The 15,510-nt window shown below is 36.9% G+C and overlaps 1 protein-coding gene across 4 annotated transcripts in view; it reads right to left on the bottom strand.

Annotated features, from left to right (window-relative positions):
• The window catches only part of LOC150082102 (ufm1-specific protease 2-like), a 116,679-nt gene extending 103,123 nt beyond the window's left edge, over positions 1-13,556 (bottom strand). For 3 of the 4 annotated variants that reach the window (XM_090379980.1, XM_090379981.1, XM_090379982.1), the window contains exons 1-2: positions 13,468-13,556; positions 2,351-2,563 (exon numbers count right to left, since the gene is read on the bottom strand). In XM_090379980.1, coding sequence (XP_090236106.1) covers positions 2,351-2,563; positions 13,468-13,512 — 258 coding nt within the window. In that variant the 5' untranslated portion in view covers positions 13,513-13,556. The remainder of the gene's footprint in view (positions 1-2,350; positions 2,564-13,467) is intronic. The other variant, XM_090379983.1, reaches the window with a different exon arrangement.
• Between the last annotated feature and the right edge of the window lie 1,954 nt (positions 13,557-15,510).

Genomic DNA, 15,510 nt, shown 5'->3' with positions numbered 1-15,510 from the left:
AGTTCTTGGTGAACTTACAAAACTCATAAAAGTTCTTTTGACCATTCTGATGACTATTTCAGAGCCAGAACGCTGCCATTCGACATTAAAAAGAATAAAAACATTTTTAGGAGTACTATGAATCAGGAAAGGCTAAATGCTTAAGCAATGCTTTCAATAGAGAAAAAAAGCTTGGTCAGCAGTGCACCAAACTTGAATGAAAAAAGTTATTAATCTATTTTTAACAAATAATAACTGAAGAATGAATTTTGTTTTTAAATAAAAGTTCAAGTCTGTTAATGGTAAATGTCTAGTTAATATTTTGTAGTATTTTTAACTTGCTTATTATTATTACTGTGTATATCTTATAACCAAAGCAATTTAATGTGACTTTAAGGTGCAGAAAACCCAAACATACGAAATTAGAGTCACGAGCCGCCACTGATTAGAACATGTCCTGGAATTTTTTAAACGTAATTCTGAAACACCCTGTACTTAAAAGACTATTCTGATAGCCATTTTATAAGAATCTCACTAGGGACCACTTTCCCAGTAAAGTGGTAGACACGCGGGTGCCGGTATCCAGAAACCACAGAAAAATCCAGAAAAGATCAATGAGTAGGTTTCTGGGTGGGATATTAATATTAGTTTTTTAATATTAGTGAAAAAATGATGCAAGGAAGCAAATTTATGCAGAATTAGTTTAAAGAAAAAAAAAATGCTATCCGCTTTGTCTGCTTATCACTTCTAGTAACATGTCTGCTCCTTCTTCAAAAACACCAGACAGAAGTCTGTTCCAACAATCAATTAATTAATTACTCTCTAGCTGAAGGCAAAATTCCAAGCATCTATCCTGAAACCATCCTTTTCCATTTACAATTTACATTACAATTTAAATGTATGCTCTCTTGCTGTGTGTCTGGATATCCAAGAGCAAGCAAGTAGGCGTCCATCTTGATAGCTCTTCTGTGCACCTGACTAATCTTGATGCGCTTCCCTACATCCATTCCAACAGATCCATATCCTTTCCAAAATGAGGGTTCCAAATGTGTGCGGTACTCAGGATGCAGCTTAACCATTGCCTTTTACAATGGAATAATCATTGTAATGATTATTCCATTGTAAATTCCTATTTTCCCCTGCTGGCAAAATTCCTGCATCGCATTGACAGAACCCCATGTCAAGTTCTCTAAGCGATGCAGAAGAGCTGCACTGATCAGAGAACTTTATGTTGGACTGAAAATTACTACTAGGTCTCTTTCATTCTATACTGCCACGAATGCAGTATCATATCTCTCAACTGTGTGTTATCCTGGGATTACTGCTACCCAAATGCAGCACCCTGCATTTATCAATGTTAAAACTCAACTGCCACTATTCAGCCTAGGATGCCCCGGCACATCCTAGCTTAACTACCTTGATAATGATACTTCTCAAAAGGAAAGCATGGCATCCCATTATAAAAATTGACAAGCCAGTGATAACAACAAAGCAATGTAAAAGATGGCAATCAGTAATCATCACCATGTGTCCAAAAAAAATTTTACACAAAACAGTCCATTTAGATGTCCCACTTTTTAATTAACCAGAACAAACAAAATATTTAAATTTAATCATAAAAATGGATATATACCCTGCTTTTAGCTAGGCCACTGTTTATTATATGCACAAATCTGAAGCTAATCTAATTTTTTGAGCTAATCTGAAGCTCAAAAAAATAAAGAATTTTTTAATTAAATGTCATAACATGTTACTGAATCAAACCATTAAAAATCTGAACATAAATTTTATTTATGATTTAATTTCGCATTCTAGGAGATAAAAGGCATAGCTTTTCTCATTCTCTCCTTCCAATTTTATTACAAAGTGGCCTGCCATGTTTGTGGATTGATTATTTGACATTGATATAAGGCATAGTTTTTACCCCCTGGAACGTGAAACTAAATCTTCAGATAGTTTATAAAAAATTCAAGTTTCCATATGAGAACTAATATGATCAGATTAGATATAACTTGTCCATCCCATTCTCTCCTTCCAATTTGATTACAAATTGGTCTGCCGTGTTTGTGAACAGATTAACATTTTCCCCCTCCCAATAATTGCCTCGGGTTATTTTGGACATCTTTATCATAGTTTAAACTATAATTAAATTTTTGACAAATCTTAAACTAAATTTAAAGAATGTTAACTAAGCTTAGGCTTTTTTCTTCAGATTATATTCTGTTATACTGAAAATTGTACTCATAATGGGCATCTTCCACAACAGAAAATGTTCACTGATAGTTCAAAGTACTCAGCTTATCTAATTAATGCATGACCTTTTATGAGATTCCATAAACCGATCTTTAAAAAAAATAAGCTTAATACTTACCTCAGAATTGGCATCCAAAAGTGATTCATAATATAAGTTATAATTCTTTGGATCACAAGGAGCACAACAAAAAACTCCAACTATAAAAAGACCTACTGGAAAGAAATCTTTATAGATTCCAAAATCAATGCACAAAATTGTATCATCATTATAAAATCCAAATACCAGTCCTAGGCAAAGTTCTTCTTCTTGAAGCATATATCTTCTCAATTTCTAGAAATTATAATCATAAAAAAAAATCAGATTGCAAACTTCAGTATAATCTGTTTTGCTTCCTTATTAATAATTTTTTTTTCAGTTTTCTTGTCATAAATAGAATAATTTAAATGTAACTAAATCTTGTAGTGATTTCTAAATTTAAATGCCATTATACCACATTGAAGGAAAAGTTGCAAACTGCAAGCAGTAATGCTGAGAGGTACCAACTGCTACCTGCATATGAGCAAAAATTAAAAATAAAATTACCAAGTAAAAATAAGAATAAGAAACTTGAGGTAATTGATTGTTAGAACAAACTTCTATCTAATGCTGTGGAAGTGGAAGGCTTGAATAACTACTGGTTTTTATTTTGGAAACTTTCTAATTCTTATTTTTACTTAGTAGTTTTATATTTAATTTTTTCTCATATGCAGATAGCACCCATTCAGCATTACTGGTTATAGTTTATAACTATCCTTCAATGGTATAATAGTGTTTAATTTTAGAAGTCATTATTTTATCGCACCACATTTTATTTTCACCTTTATTAAATCTAGAAATCACATTTGTAGAAAATGCAAAATCTGAGAAACTAGAAAGTAAAGTCTCAAAATGTACTTTGAAAACCAAATATAGTATAGAATGTAACTTTGTATATGTATGGAATTCTATGCAACAAATTATATGAAACTGATCCGAGTGGCTTCCTATCAGATTGTGAAATGATATTTTAGAATGGCCAATCACACAGCTTCACAAAAAAAAAATTGCCAGGAGTCATCTATTTCTTATTGGGTTAAAAAGGTAAGAATCCATTAGAAATCTACAAATATATTATGGTTATGTAATTGATTATCAATGTTATGACACAACATGCAATACAGTTTCAAAAATATCATAAAACATTGGGATAAATGATAGAATGTTCACAAGGATTATGTTGAAAAATGGACATCTCTTTTTAATTAAACAATTTCTTTTCTGTATCTAACTTTTGAAAATAAAATATTGGGAAACTTACTTTCCTGCAGGGTGATCCATTAGTATGCTACCATTGTAACGTTAAAAAATATAAATACATAACAATAAACTGTAATTATTTGGGGGGGGGGAATAAGCATACTTCCATCCATGCAGCATTTTCCGACATGTACGTAAGCCATTTTTTTTTTACTCAAAGAAACAATCTGAAACAAAAACTCCTGTAAGAGCGATAACATACTTATAAATCACCCTGTATTTACCTTTATAGTTTTAGGAATCTGATCAGTAACGTGTATTTGAAAGCAGCCATGTCTTGATTTATCTATTTTTGAAACAGCTTCTAAAATAATGCTTCTATGTGTTAACTTAAGTCAACCATCAAGAGATGCAGTAGTCAATCCAGTAATGGTGACAACACTCAGGCATGTGCTCTTTAGAAATGACTACATCTGTCAACAGTGGCGGATTCAGGATAGATAGGGGCACTGGGGCACGTGCTCCCCCTTGTTGTTTTTCGGAAAATGTACACCAATCATTTAAATTCCCTCTAGTTACAAAGTTTTTTTTTTTTTCATTGTTAACATAGGATTTTATCTATTTTTGCATTGTGGCTCAGCTATTTTCAACTGACTACAGTTGGCAAAACTGGTGCTAATGTGATCGACATTCTAGTGCACAAAATGGTGCCCTCCTAATTTTTTTCTGGATCTGCCACTGTTTGTCAACATAGCCAACCTAGAATAACTAATACTGATTTTAATTAGATTACATCACTCATTGGCAAATTTGTTATCCATTAAAAAACTGAGGCATTGCTGTGACTGGTTTCAGAAATTAGTGGTTCCATCAGACAGCAGGTAGCCCTATTAGCAACCTTCTGTTGAGCAGTGAATGGAAGTATCGAATCTAAATGGGCAGTCAAGTGATAAACCGGAAGAAAATTTTCAATTTAAAATGTAAGTTATGTGGACATTAAACCCCAACAGAAAAACTTTATGAGGCCAATATTATAATATAACTAATAAAAGGGGGCACTAATTCAAATGCTGATTGCAATATTTGAAACAGCTTCTAAATTAATACTTCTCTGTCTTAACTTTTGCAGTCAACCATCAGGGGGCACTGGGCTCTCCAGTGACGGTGACAGCACTCAGACATGTGCTGTTTAGAAATGACTACTTTCCACGTAGTTAACCTGGAGTAACTAATATCAGTTTTATTTGGATAACATTACCCATTGTGCAAATCCATTAAAAATTCACAGTACTGAATATATACATTAAAAAAATGCCAATTTTTATGACAGCTTTACACAGAGTTTTAGTTTTCTTTCTCATTCACTGTGCTACCTGATTTTTGGCTATACAGTAGTTGAGAAATATATATACACACACACACATTTTTTTTTAGATAACAAGACTTATTATAATGTCAATATAATGTCAGAGTTAAGAATAAATTTTTAGATTTCCCATTTTAAACTATTTCTTGCCTTTTTTTTTTTTTGTCTCAAAAAATTGATTGGTAAAGTCAGTCACTACAAGCTGCCACAGTGAGCAACTTGTGGTGACTATTCCTTTGCTATGTGAAGTTGTTGTGGTTTGTAACAGTTTGCCTTTGGTTATTTGCCAATGAATGTATACTAATGACATGGGGTGGGGCTATATTCACTTCTTGTAATACCACAGTTTAGTACAAGTAAGATCTGTTGCACATGCACATCCATGCAACTTTATGCTTAAGATGTCACAGGTCAGGTTCTCTGCAACTGCCAATTTCTATCAATTTGCAGTTATGATGTTTGTTGCATATTCTCTTTTAGGAAATCTTACAGGGTATTTGATACTTTCAACTAAATGAAACAACCAGTACAAATGGTACTGTAATCTTTAAAGTTTTCTCCTGCTGCAGCCAGTAAGGAGGGATGTGTTTTGAAACTATTGACAGCTGGATACAGGTCTGAATATTTGATGCCCTTCTTATTCATGATCTGTATGATCCCTATTCTTCATTTCCTTGGTTGGACAAATATTTTAAATCTTCTGATTCCAATATTTATTCACATTGCATCATGGAAATTATTTTTGTAGGGATGTTTGTTTGTTTGTTATTTGATTTTTAGGAGCATTAGCAACTAAGACCATATTGCTCCGAGGATATGCAGTGGTCATCCCTGACCTTTCCGCATCCTCCGTATTTGGTGGTCACAGGCTCGAACCCCAGTCTAATCAAGAAGCGTGTGCTACGCACTGCTGCTCCTGCCCACCTGGCTACGGAGGCACCAATATTATGATGTGGTCACAAAGGAACTGGATGCAAAAAATAATTTTGATATCATATACTTGAATTTCAGAAAAGCTTTTTTATGCAGTATGGCATTAAGGGCAAGTTGCTAAAAAGGATAAAAGGTTAGTTGAGTGGTGATCAATGGACACTGCTCTTCGAGGACTAATGTTATTAGTGGAGTGCCAGGGTTCAGCGTTGGGCCCATTGTTGTTTTGTATATTTATCAATGATAGTGATGAAGGTATATCAGCTTAATGCCAAAGTTTGCAGATGATACAAAGTTTGGCATGGTTGGTAATGACAGTATGCTACTGCAACAGGATCTAGAAAAGTTGGGCAGATGGGCTGAGAAGTGGCAACTGAATTTTAACATTGACAAATCTAAAGTACTGCATATGGGTAGCAGTAACCCCAGGGAAATGTACCAACTGTGTGGTACTACACTCAAGGTAGAGAAGAATGAAAAAGACTTTGGGGGGTAATTGTGCAGTCAGGTTTGCCAGAGCAAGTCATAGGGGTCTTGTCAATGATATACAGGAATTTTGCTAGCAGGAATCAAGTGATTATCCCTTTGTATAAGGCAATGGTCAGGCCACACTTTGGATATACTGTATACAGGTCTAGACACCTCATTTTAGAAAGGATGTAGAGTTGCTAGAGTGAGTACAGAGAAGGGCAACAAAATTGGCAAGTGGAACAAAGGGGTACTCTTACCAAGACAGGCTTAAAGTTCTGAACTCAAACTGAAGAAAGACAGTTGTAGAATAGATGTGCAGAAGTTTGCCTTTAGCCAGCGGGTAACTGATTGCTGGAACAGACTTTCATCTGTAATCGTGGAAGTTAGCATTAGCATTAGTAGAGGCATATGATGCAAAAAAAAAACCACTCCCATTTCACCCCTCTGTTTATTCAAAATACCTGTCCAGCTGAGCCTTAAATTTATTTAGGCTATCAACTTCCACAACAAGGGATGGAAGTCTGTTCCACCAATGAACTAGCCGCTGGCTAAAGGCAAATTTCCGCACATCTATCCTACATCTGTCTTTCCTCAATTTGAATTTATACCCTTTCTTAAGCCTTTCTTCGCCCAAAATTTAAGCCTTTCTTTGTAAGAGCAACCCTTTGTTCCATTCACTAATCTTGTTGCCCTTCTCTGTACTCGTCCCAGCAGCCTCTACATCCTTCTTGAAATGAGGCCTCCAGACCTGTATACAGTACTCAAGGTGTGGCCTGACCATTGTCTTATACAAGGGAATAATCACCTCCTTATCCCTGCTAGAAAAATTTCCTGTATATCATTGACAAGACACCGTGAGTTACTCTTGTAGCCCATCTGCACTGCTCAGAAAACTTCATATCTGCCTGCACAATTACCCCCAGGTCCTTTCATTCTCTACCACTGTCAGTGTAGTACCAGAGTTGATACGTTGCTCTGGGGTTACTGTTTCCTATATGTAGTACTTTACATTTTTCAATGTTAAACTTCATTTTCCACCTCTCAGCCCTTCTGCTCAACCTTTCCAGATCCTGTTGCAGCAGCATACTGTCAGTAGTGTCCTTAACAACCCTGCCAACCTTTGTATCATCTGCAAACGTGGACATTAAGCTTGATATACCATCATCGATATCATTTATAAATACAGAAAACAACAATGGACCCAACACTGAACCCTGAGGGACTCCACTAATAACATTAGTCCACGATGAGCAGTGTCCATTGATTACCACTCTCTCCCCCTCTCCATCCCTTTATCCATAGCAGCAATTTGCCTTCAATGCCACACTACACCAATTTGTGCAGCAGTCTTCCATGTGCAACAGTATCAAAAGCCTTTCTAAGATCCAAATATATAATATCAAAGTTATTCCCTGCATCCAGTTCTTTTGTGACTGCATCATAGTATCCAATCAAATTGGTCAGGCAAGACTTTCCCTTAACAAAACCATGCTGTGTCCGAGCTATAACTGAAGTCTTGTCTAGATGATCCTGCAGTGCTTCTTTAACCAGTGCCTCCATTAATTTTCCTGGAACAGAAGTTAAACTCACAGGTCTATAATTACTTGTGTCAGCCTTTGATCCTCCTTTGTGAATTGGGGTCACATTTGCACATCTCCAGTCTATGGGTACCTCCCCCTGAGTCCAAAGAAGCTCTCATAATTATGGTTAAGGGTTTGCTTACTTCCTTTGCTGCCTCCTTTAATATAAATGGATAGATCCCATCCACCCCAGGTGCCTTTTTCATGTTTATCCTCAACAATTTCTTCTCCACTTTCCTCTCAGTTATTACAAAATCATCTAGCTCACTGCCAGTTTACTTCACCTCTAGCATTCCCCTTCCTGAATAACTCCTCATGTGCGAATGTAGATGCAAAATACTTGTTTAGTTTGTTAGCCACCTGAGCAGGATCATCAACAGTTGAACCATCAATATCCAGTGGACCAATCTGATTCATCCCTTCTAGAGTTTACATTGGTAAAGAACTCTTTTCTGTTTTTCTTTGCATCCTTTGCCAGGGATTTCTCATAATCTGCCTTTGGCTGCCTAATCTCCTTTGTGACTTGGTTACAGACCAGCTTATATCTATCATAGGCTTCCAAGTCACCCTTTAATTTATATGTATCCCATGCATTTTTCTTCTCTGCCGTATCTCATTAGTTCATCTGACATCCATTTAGGCCTAAACCTTGATAAAGTTGATAGCTTAAATAAATTCAAGGAAGAACTGGACAAACTTTTGGAGCAAATATGTATGGGTGAAATGGGAATTGGGTTTTTTTTTTTTTTTTTTTTTGGCTGATGCTGTATAAACTTGCTTTCTTGCATCATATGCCTCTATTAATGCTCCTGCTTTGAGTACAGTTGATCTTACTCACTTTATTGGCACCGTACCAATAAAGTTATCTGTACCACCATTAACCCTGGTCCTCTTGCTCTAGTTATACTTTGGCTTTGCCAAATTTCACATCTGTACTATAAATTTGCAAAAACTTAAGTTCCTACACTAAACTATTATTTAGATGACTGGTGAGGTGGTAAAAAATAGTGTTCTTTACTGTTTTTTTTTATTATGATACTGCTGCTTTGCAATCTAAATATAATATATATACAGCCAATATGTGTAGGGAATACTATAGTGCAATGCATTACATGTTGGTGACAGTAATTCATATTTTCTGTTGTCACTAACTTCCTGTTTTTATTTTATTTCTATCTATTCATAATCACCTAGATACACACAGAGTTCAGAGGAGTTCACAAGGTAGAGGGAATATAAGAATAGCAGCATATTTAGTAGTCATGTGGGCTTGAACCACATTCATTCAAGCACAGGTAGTAGCACATGCCCAGGCTTCACCACTCAGCTACAACAGTCTTGGAAACAGTGATTTATTTTATCTCCAGCTGTGGCTAGAGTAAGGTCAAAATGTGTAAGCCTTCTGAAAATCCTGTTTTAGTATGTGATGCAAGTAATAAAAAGGAACAGTTGCTGAATTCAACAGAGTTAGATGTGATTCCAAGAAGCTCAGTCACCTGCAGCCATTGACCATCTGAATTAAGAAACCATTTAAAGCATTCATGCATGAGCAGTAGACCAAATTGTTTTTTGGTTTTTAGGAGCATTAGCAACTAAGGCCATATTGCTCCGGGATATACGGTGGTCATTCCATGACCTTTCCGCATTCTCCATATTTGGTGGTAACGGGCTCGAACCCCGGTCTAATCAAGAAGCGTGTGCTACGCACTGCTGCTCCTTCCCACCTGGCTACGGAGGCGCCAGTAGACCAAATGGACAGAGGTACCAAGTCACAATTTGACACTAACCAAATATTTCATAAGTGTGCGAATAGGTAAAACGCTGACATTTTTATTAATACGCAGTTGTGAATTTGTATTTAAAATGTATCCAATAAAATTCTTTTTTCCAAAATCTGCCTTCTAAAACATGAGTGCATTTTAACATCCAGAAAATATGTTGTATGTGTGCATACATACTTTTTTTTTTTTTTTCATAAGTTGGAAATGCATTTTAATATATGCTGAAAGGGAAACTTTAAATCAGTGCACACAAAGATGTTTATTGGGTGAGCCAGTACATTAGCATCAGAGGGATAGTATGACTGGTGGAAGCAAAGATGGAGTGTAAGCCAAGTGTGAATCAGGTTTTCCAAGGTCATTAATCCTGTCCCAATAGCTAAACTCTGGATAGGATCTACATATGGCACCTGGGATATGTAATGTAATTTAATTTACAAAAGTATAAACAAAATTTTGTTTCACCCAAGATTTGTAAATGGTAAATACAGCTATCAATGGTTCTGCCTACGTCGCTAATGAGAAGCCTGTAAATTTCTAAACAGCTGTCCTGGCAGAGTTCCAAATTTTTAAATGTATAGTAGATTCACTTTACAGGTGATGCTATACAATTTAAAAAGATATTAGCAACTTGTTGCTAATATCTTTGTTAAATTTTTGAGGGATTATCGAAGTCCCCTTTAAAAATAACAGTTTGCTAAAATTTAAAGTTGTTTTAACCAAGTATGATCCTTAGCTGATATTCTAAAGCAAACCCAGTGTTAACAAACTGGCATCACAGCTCTGATACAAGTTGAACATAAAGCCAAACTGGAATGCCAAATAATTGGATTAAGTCTTCAGTGGGAGTAGAATGATCCCTGCAATTGAAAATGATGGGGTCATTCTGCTCCTACTGAAGACAAAAAAGACCAAAGGTTTGATCTATAAGTCAAATCTTTGGTCTTTGCGGTTTGTTTTTTTTTTTTTTGTTTTCTGACCTGTATAAACTTGCTTTCTTGCATATCTTCCTACATATCAAATAAGCCAAAAGTTTGACTTATAAATCACAGCTTTGGACCTTCTGATCTATGTAGTGGCGAAGCAGCAATAACAGCAATCACTCATGAAGTGGCAAGAATATACTATGAAATGTCAGACTCCTAACTGTATCTTCTTTCCAACCGGAAATAAACAGATATTCTACTAAAGTAGGCTGAAGTGCTTTATTCCTCTTTTGACAAGTTTTAAATTACCTACACACCATGCTACTCAAGCAACATCAAAATCATTTTTTAAAATGCTATTCTGATTGATATGTGTGTGATTTAATTTTAGTTCTACTGTTAAATCTTAAATAATATTAACAGTATCAACATGCTATGTATCACATATTTATATTTTAAGTTATACTTAATTTATTAAAGTGAAAATTTGTTGTTTACCTCAGAAAAAAAAAAAAAAAAAAAAATCTTGTTCTAGCCCTGTGTACTGAATTATTGTTCACTGTAAAAGTATTAGAAGCAGCAAAAAGATTTAAGGAAGCAACCTTACACGGCATCAGGAAAAAAAATATACCCACTTCATATACCGATCCTTTCTAACAAGTTATCTAATCTTCCTCCGAATTTATTTATCCTTCAACCATCCTTCCTCTCTTTATATCCTTCTGTATGTTTTATCTGAGAAAGAGTAAGGATTTCAACACAATTTAGTTTACTCAATCCATTTTAAGCATTAAACACTTCAATCAGGTCTCCCCACAAGTGCCTAGTTCCAGGTGCTGCAATTTACAGAACTCAAGTATTTCTTGATAAAGGTACCCTTTTGTGCAACTGACTAATCTTGCTGTTCTTCCCTGCAGCCATCAAACATATCCACATCCTAAAATGGAATTTCCAAACCAGTATGCAGTAATAAAGAAGCAGCCTAACCACTGCCTTATACAATAGGATAATCACTTCCTTGTCCCAAATGGCAATATTCCGGTATATATCACTCACAGAACCCCATAAGCTATCACTGCAGCCCACCCACATTGCTCAAAGAACTTTATATTGGACTGCACTATGCCCAAGTCTTTTACATTCTCCACTAACAAAAGTATAGTATTCCCACCTCTTGACAAGTTATTCTGGGACTACTGTTACTCAAATGAAGTGCTAGCATTTATCAATATTAAACCTTGATTGCCACTTTTCGGCTTATCTGCCTGATTACAGTCATTAATCACCCCACCAACTTTTGTATTGTTAGTAAAATTTCAATATCATTAATAAATACTGAAAACAATAAGAGAGAAAACACCAAACCCTGAAGTATTCCAGTAATAACATTAGACCATGAAGAGTAATAGTCATTAACAATCAATATCTGTCTGTTGCCTTTCAATGCATTCCTTCATGCATAGCAATAATTTACCCCTAATGTAACACTGCTCCAATTTGTACAGCAATCATTCACGTGGAACAGTATGAAAAGATTTACTGAAATCTAAGTATGCAATGTCAAAATTGTTTTTGCATTCCATTCCTTTGTGACTTCACATTTCTAATCAGGGTCAGACACCAACTCCTCTTAACAAATCTGTATTTGATTACTATATAAGTGCGTTCATTAAACTCATCACCTTCCCTGGCACATGTCAAGCTTGCAGGTCTGAAATTACTCACTTTGCCCTTTGATCCCCTCTGTAAATAGGGGCAATTTGCATCTCTAGCCAGTAGGAACATCCCCTGAATCCAAGGATGCTCTCATAAAGGTAAAGTGCAGCCATTATCAACCCACTGCAGGACAGAAGCCTCCTCAACAATTCATGCTGAGGGAAAATGGACCATAATCTGCCACGCTGGTAAAGTGCTGGTTGGCAGATCGATCGTATTCAGCGGTCAGAGGCTTGAACCCCAGTCTACTCAAAGAGTGTGTGCTACTGCACTCCCACTCCTGACCAATCGGCTACGGAGGCCATGGTTAAATGTTTGCTTACCTTCTTTGCTGCTTATTTTAATTAATATAACTAAATAGATTCCATCAGACCCAAGTGCTTATTTACTTTTGGCTTCAACAATCTCTCAGTTGTCAAAAAAAACAACTCCCAGTTACAATTAGGTATATTCCTGGAATCCCCATCGCTAAAAACGTCCTCACACGTTATAAAACATACAATAATATAAATTCTATCAATATATTCAAAATAATAAAAAATGAAAGCTGATGTTTAAAGGGGTTTAAAATGTTGAACTGCTGCTACAGGCAACAAAACTGTGTACGTTAGCAAATACAAAGTCAAGTATGTTGTTGGCGTCTTTTGATAAGAATATTCTTTTCTGTCTGCTCTCGGTATAGAAACTAAGAATAACGCTGTTGTCTTATGTAACAGAGTGGTCAGGAGCCGGAGTGCAGTAGCACACGCTCTTTGAGTAGCCGGGGATTCAAGTCCGACTCCTAAATACGGTCGATCTGCCAACCCGCACTGGACCACCGTGGCAGATTATGGTCCATTTCCCTCAACAAGAATTGTTGAGGAGGCTTCCATCCTGCAGTGGGTTGATAACGACTGCAGTTTACTTTTATGTATTTACACCGAGAATGACTCAGATAAACAGAAAATATTGGAATACTGGAACTTAGAACTTGTAGAACGTTCCATTTTCTGCGGGGTAAACATTTCGAATCGGAACAATTACTCCATGTGATTAAGTCTTCCATTGTTAGGCAACAAGTAATCAAATAGCACCGTTATCTCGATTATTATTGAAAAAAAAAAATTTTTTTTTTTTGCCAAGTGTAGTAAATATTAACAGTACACAGCCATCACAAGGAATCACAGTTGAGAGCCAATCCATTAGCACTTACTTCTTGAAGTATCTCTGAAACTATCACTCTATACGCTTTACCCATCTTGCCACGTTGCCAAGCGACAACAACCCTAAACTTTTGTAATGTATGCCATACAAAACGTTACTAGACCACCTGGGACCAATCTTCCTCACTTACTCAGCTAAATTTCCCTCCTTAAAAAAAAAAAAAAAAACGCCAAGCAATGATAATTATTAATTTATATTAGACATTCCTTGTTGTCTTTTTACAAACTTTCCTGAGTAGAGTGACCAGAAAATATTATGGGCACTAGTATTAGTAATAGCAAATTTTTGCAGGACAGCAAGCTTATACTGCATCAGATCAGCCATTTAAAGGCGCACTGAAAAAAATACACGATGGGTAGCCACAGAGAGAACAGGATCACACCAGCCTGTGAAATCATAAATCAAGCGATGGAGATTGAGCAGTTTGCTTCTGTTAAAAAAAAAAAAAAAAATGCACGCGTACTCATTTGTCCCGGTTAGTTGAAAAGAGCTTTGTGAAGTGTATGGAATGCGGTTTATGTGAATTTTTCTACTTAATCGCTAAGAGCACTTGTCATATATAGGGACCAGTTTCTGTGCCCCAAGTTAATAAAGGTGTATCTCCTGATTTTTTCACCAACGTGTGATCTCAGTTTTCCCTCCTTTGTCACTGCTGAACTTTTTTTTATAGGCATGTGCTTCTTCTAAACAAAAAATGGTGGTATCTATAATCAGATGCCAAGCCTGCGCTAAATTTTCGGAGGCTGAAGATTACCCAGTGAAACTGTATTTAAAGTTAATTAAGTTTTCTCTGCCCCATTCAAGATGTGGTTTCCATAAAGTGTCTTAGTATACAGGGTGTTTCAGTTAAACGTTTCAGAACTTCTAAGAGGGGTAGGGTACATCCTGACAACTCGAAATCATATAGCAATGTGGGGTCGGAAATGCTTTCCTGAAGCGGTGTTGTACACAGAAGCACCATAAAGAAAAGAGACCGTAAGTGAGAAATCGTTTTAATAATACATGAAAAGAAGCAAAAGGTACATGGATTAAAGTAAGTGTTCGAAGTTTCTTCCACGGGCTACAATGCACGCCTCACATCTCCGACGCATGGACATCCGAACATTCTGGAATACTCCAGGCGAATTTCGAATTTCTTGAACAAGAACGCCAAGTTAGTAGGATGGATGATTACACGAACGCAGAGTTAGCCGATATGCATTTGGCGTACGGGGCTGCAAATTGTAGTGGGCCAGCCGCACAGCGTTTGTACGCGGAACGATATCCGACGAGGCGTATTCCCAGTCATAATTTCTTTGCAAGACTGCACCAGAGGTTAGCTGAGAGAGGTTTATTTGAAAGAGCTGACAGGGACAGGGTAAGAACAGCACGGACTCCAGCCGTCGAACAGAATGTGCTGCAGCATGTACAGGGGAATCCAAGAACGAGTACACGAAGTCTAGCAAACGCAGTCGGGGGTTCCCATTGCAGCGTCTGGAGGATTCTTCGAGAACAAGACATGCATCCGTTTCACGTGCAGCATGTCCAGACACAGCAACTGGAGGATTATGCACCTCGTATTGCTTTCGCACAGTGGTACCTTGGAAAATGTGCTACAAATCCCCTTTTTCCTGCTGAAGTGTTGTTTTCCGATGAGGCATCCTTCACAAGGGAAGGAATTTTCAACACGCATAACGACCATATCTGGGCGGTCGAGAACCCGCATGCAATACGACGTCGTGCAGCACAGATTCGATTTTCGGTCAATGTATGGGCCGGTATTATGGGAGATCACCTCATCGGACCTTACCTGTTACCATGTCGTCTAACCGGACCTATCTACTTGATCTTTCTGCAGCAAGTATTGCCACAACTTTTGAGAGATGAACAGATTTAAGCATCGACGCAACAGACAATGTTCCAACACGATGGAGCCCCTACCCATTATAGCGGAGATGTTCGTAACTACCTGGATGTCACATTTGGTCAACAGTGGATCGGACGTGGTGGTCCCGTGCGTTGGCCTGCTCGGTCACCCGACCTATCATGTCTT

Source organism: Mastigoproctus giganteus, chromosome 8 (genome assembly GCF_048544385.1).
Source record: "Mastigoproctus giganteus isolate SK-2022 chromosome 8, ASM4854438v1, whole genome shotgun sequence".
Taxonomy (NCBI): Eukaryota; Metazoa; Arthropoda; class Arachnida; order Uropygi; family Thelyphonidae; genus Mastigoproctus; species Mastigoproctus giganteus.
Note: the sequence above shows the minus strand (reverse complement) of the source record. Positions and strands in the feature narration are given on the sequence as shown.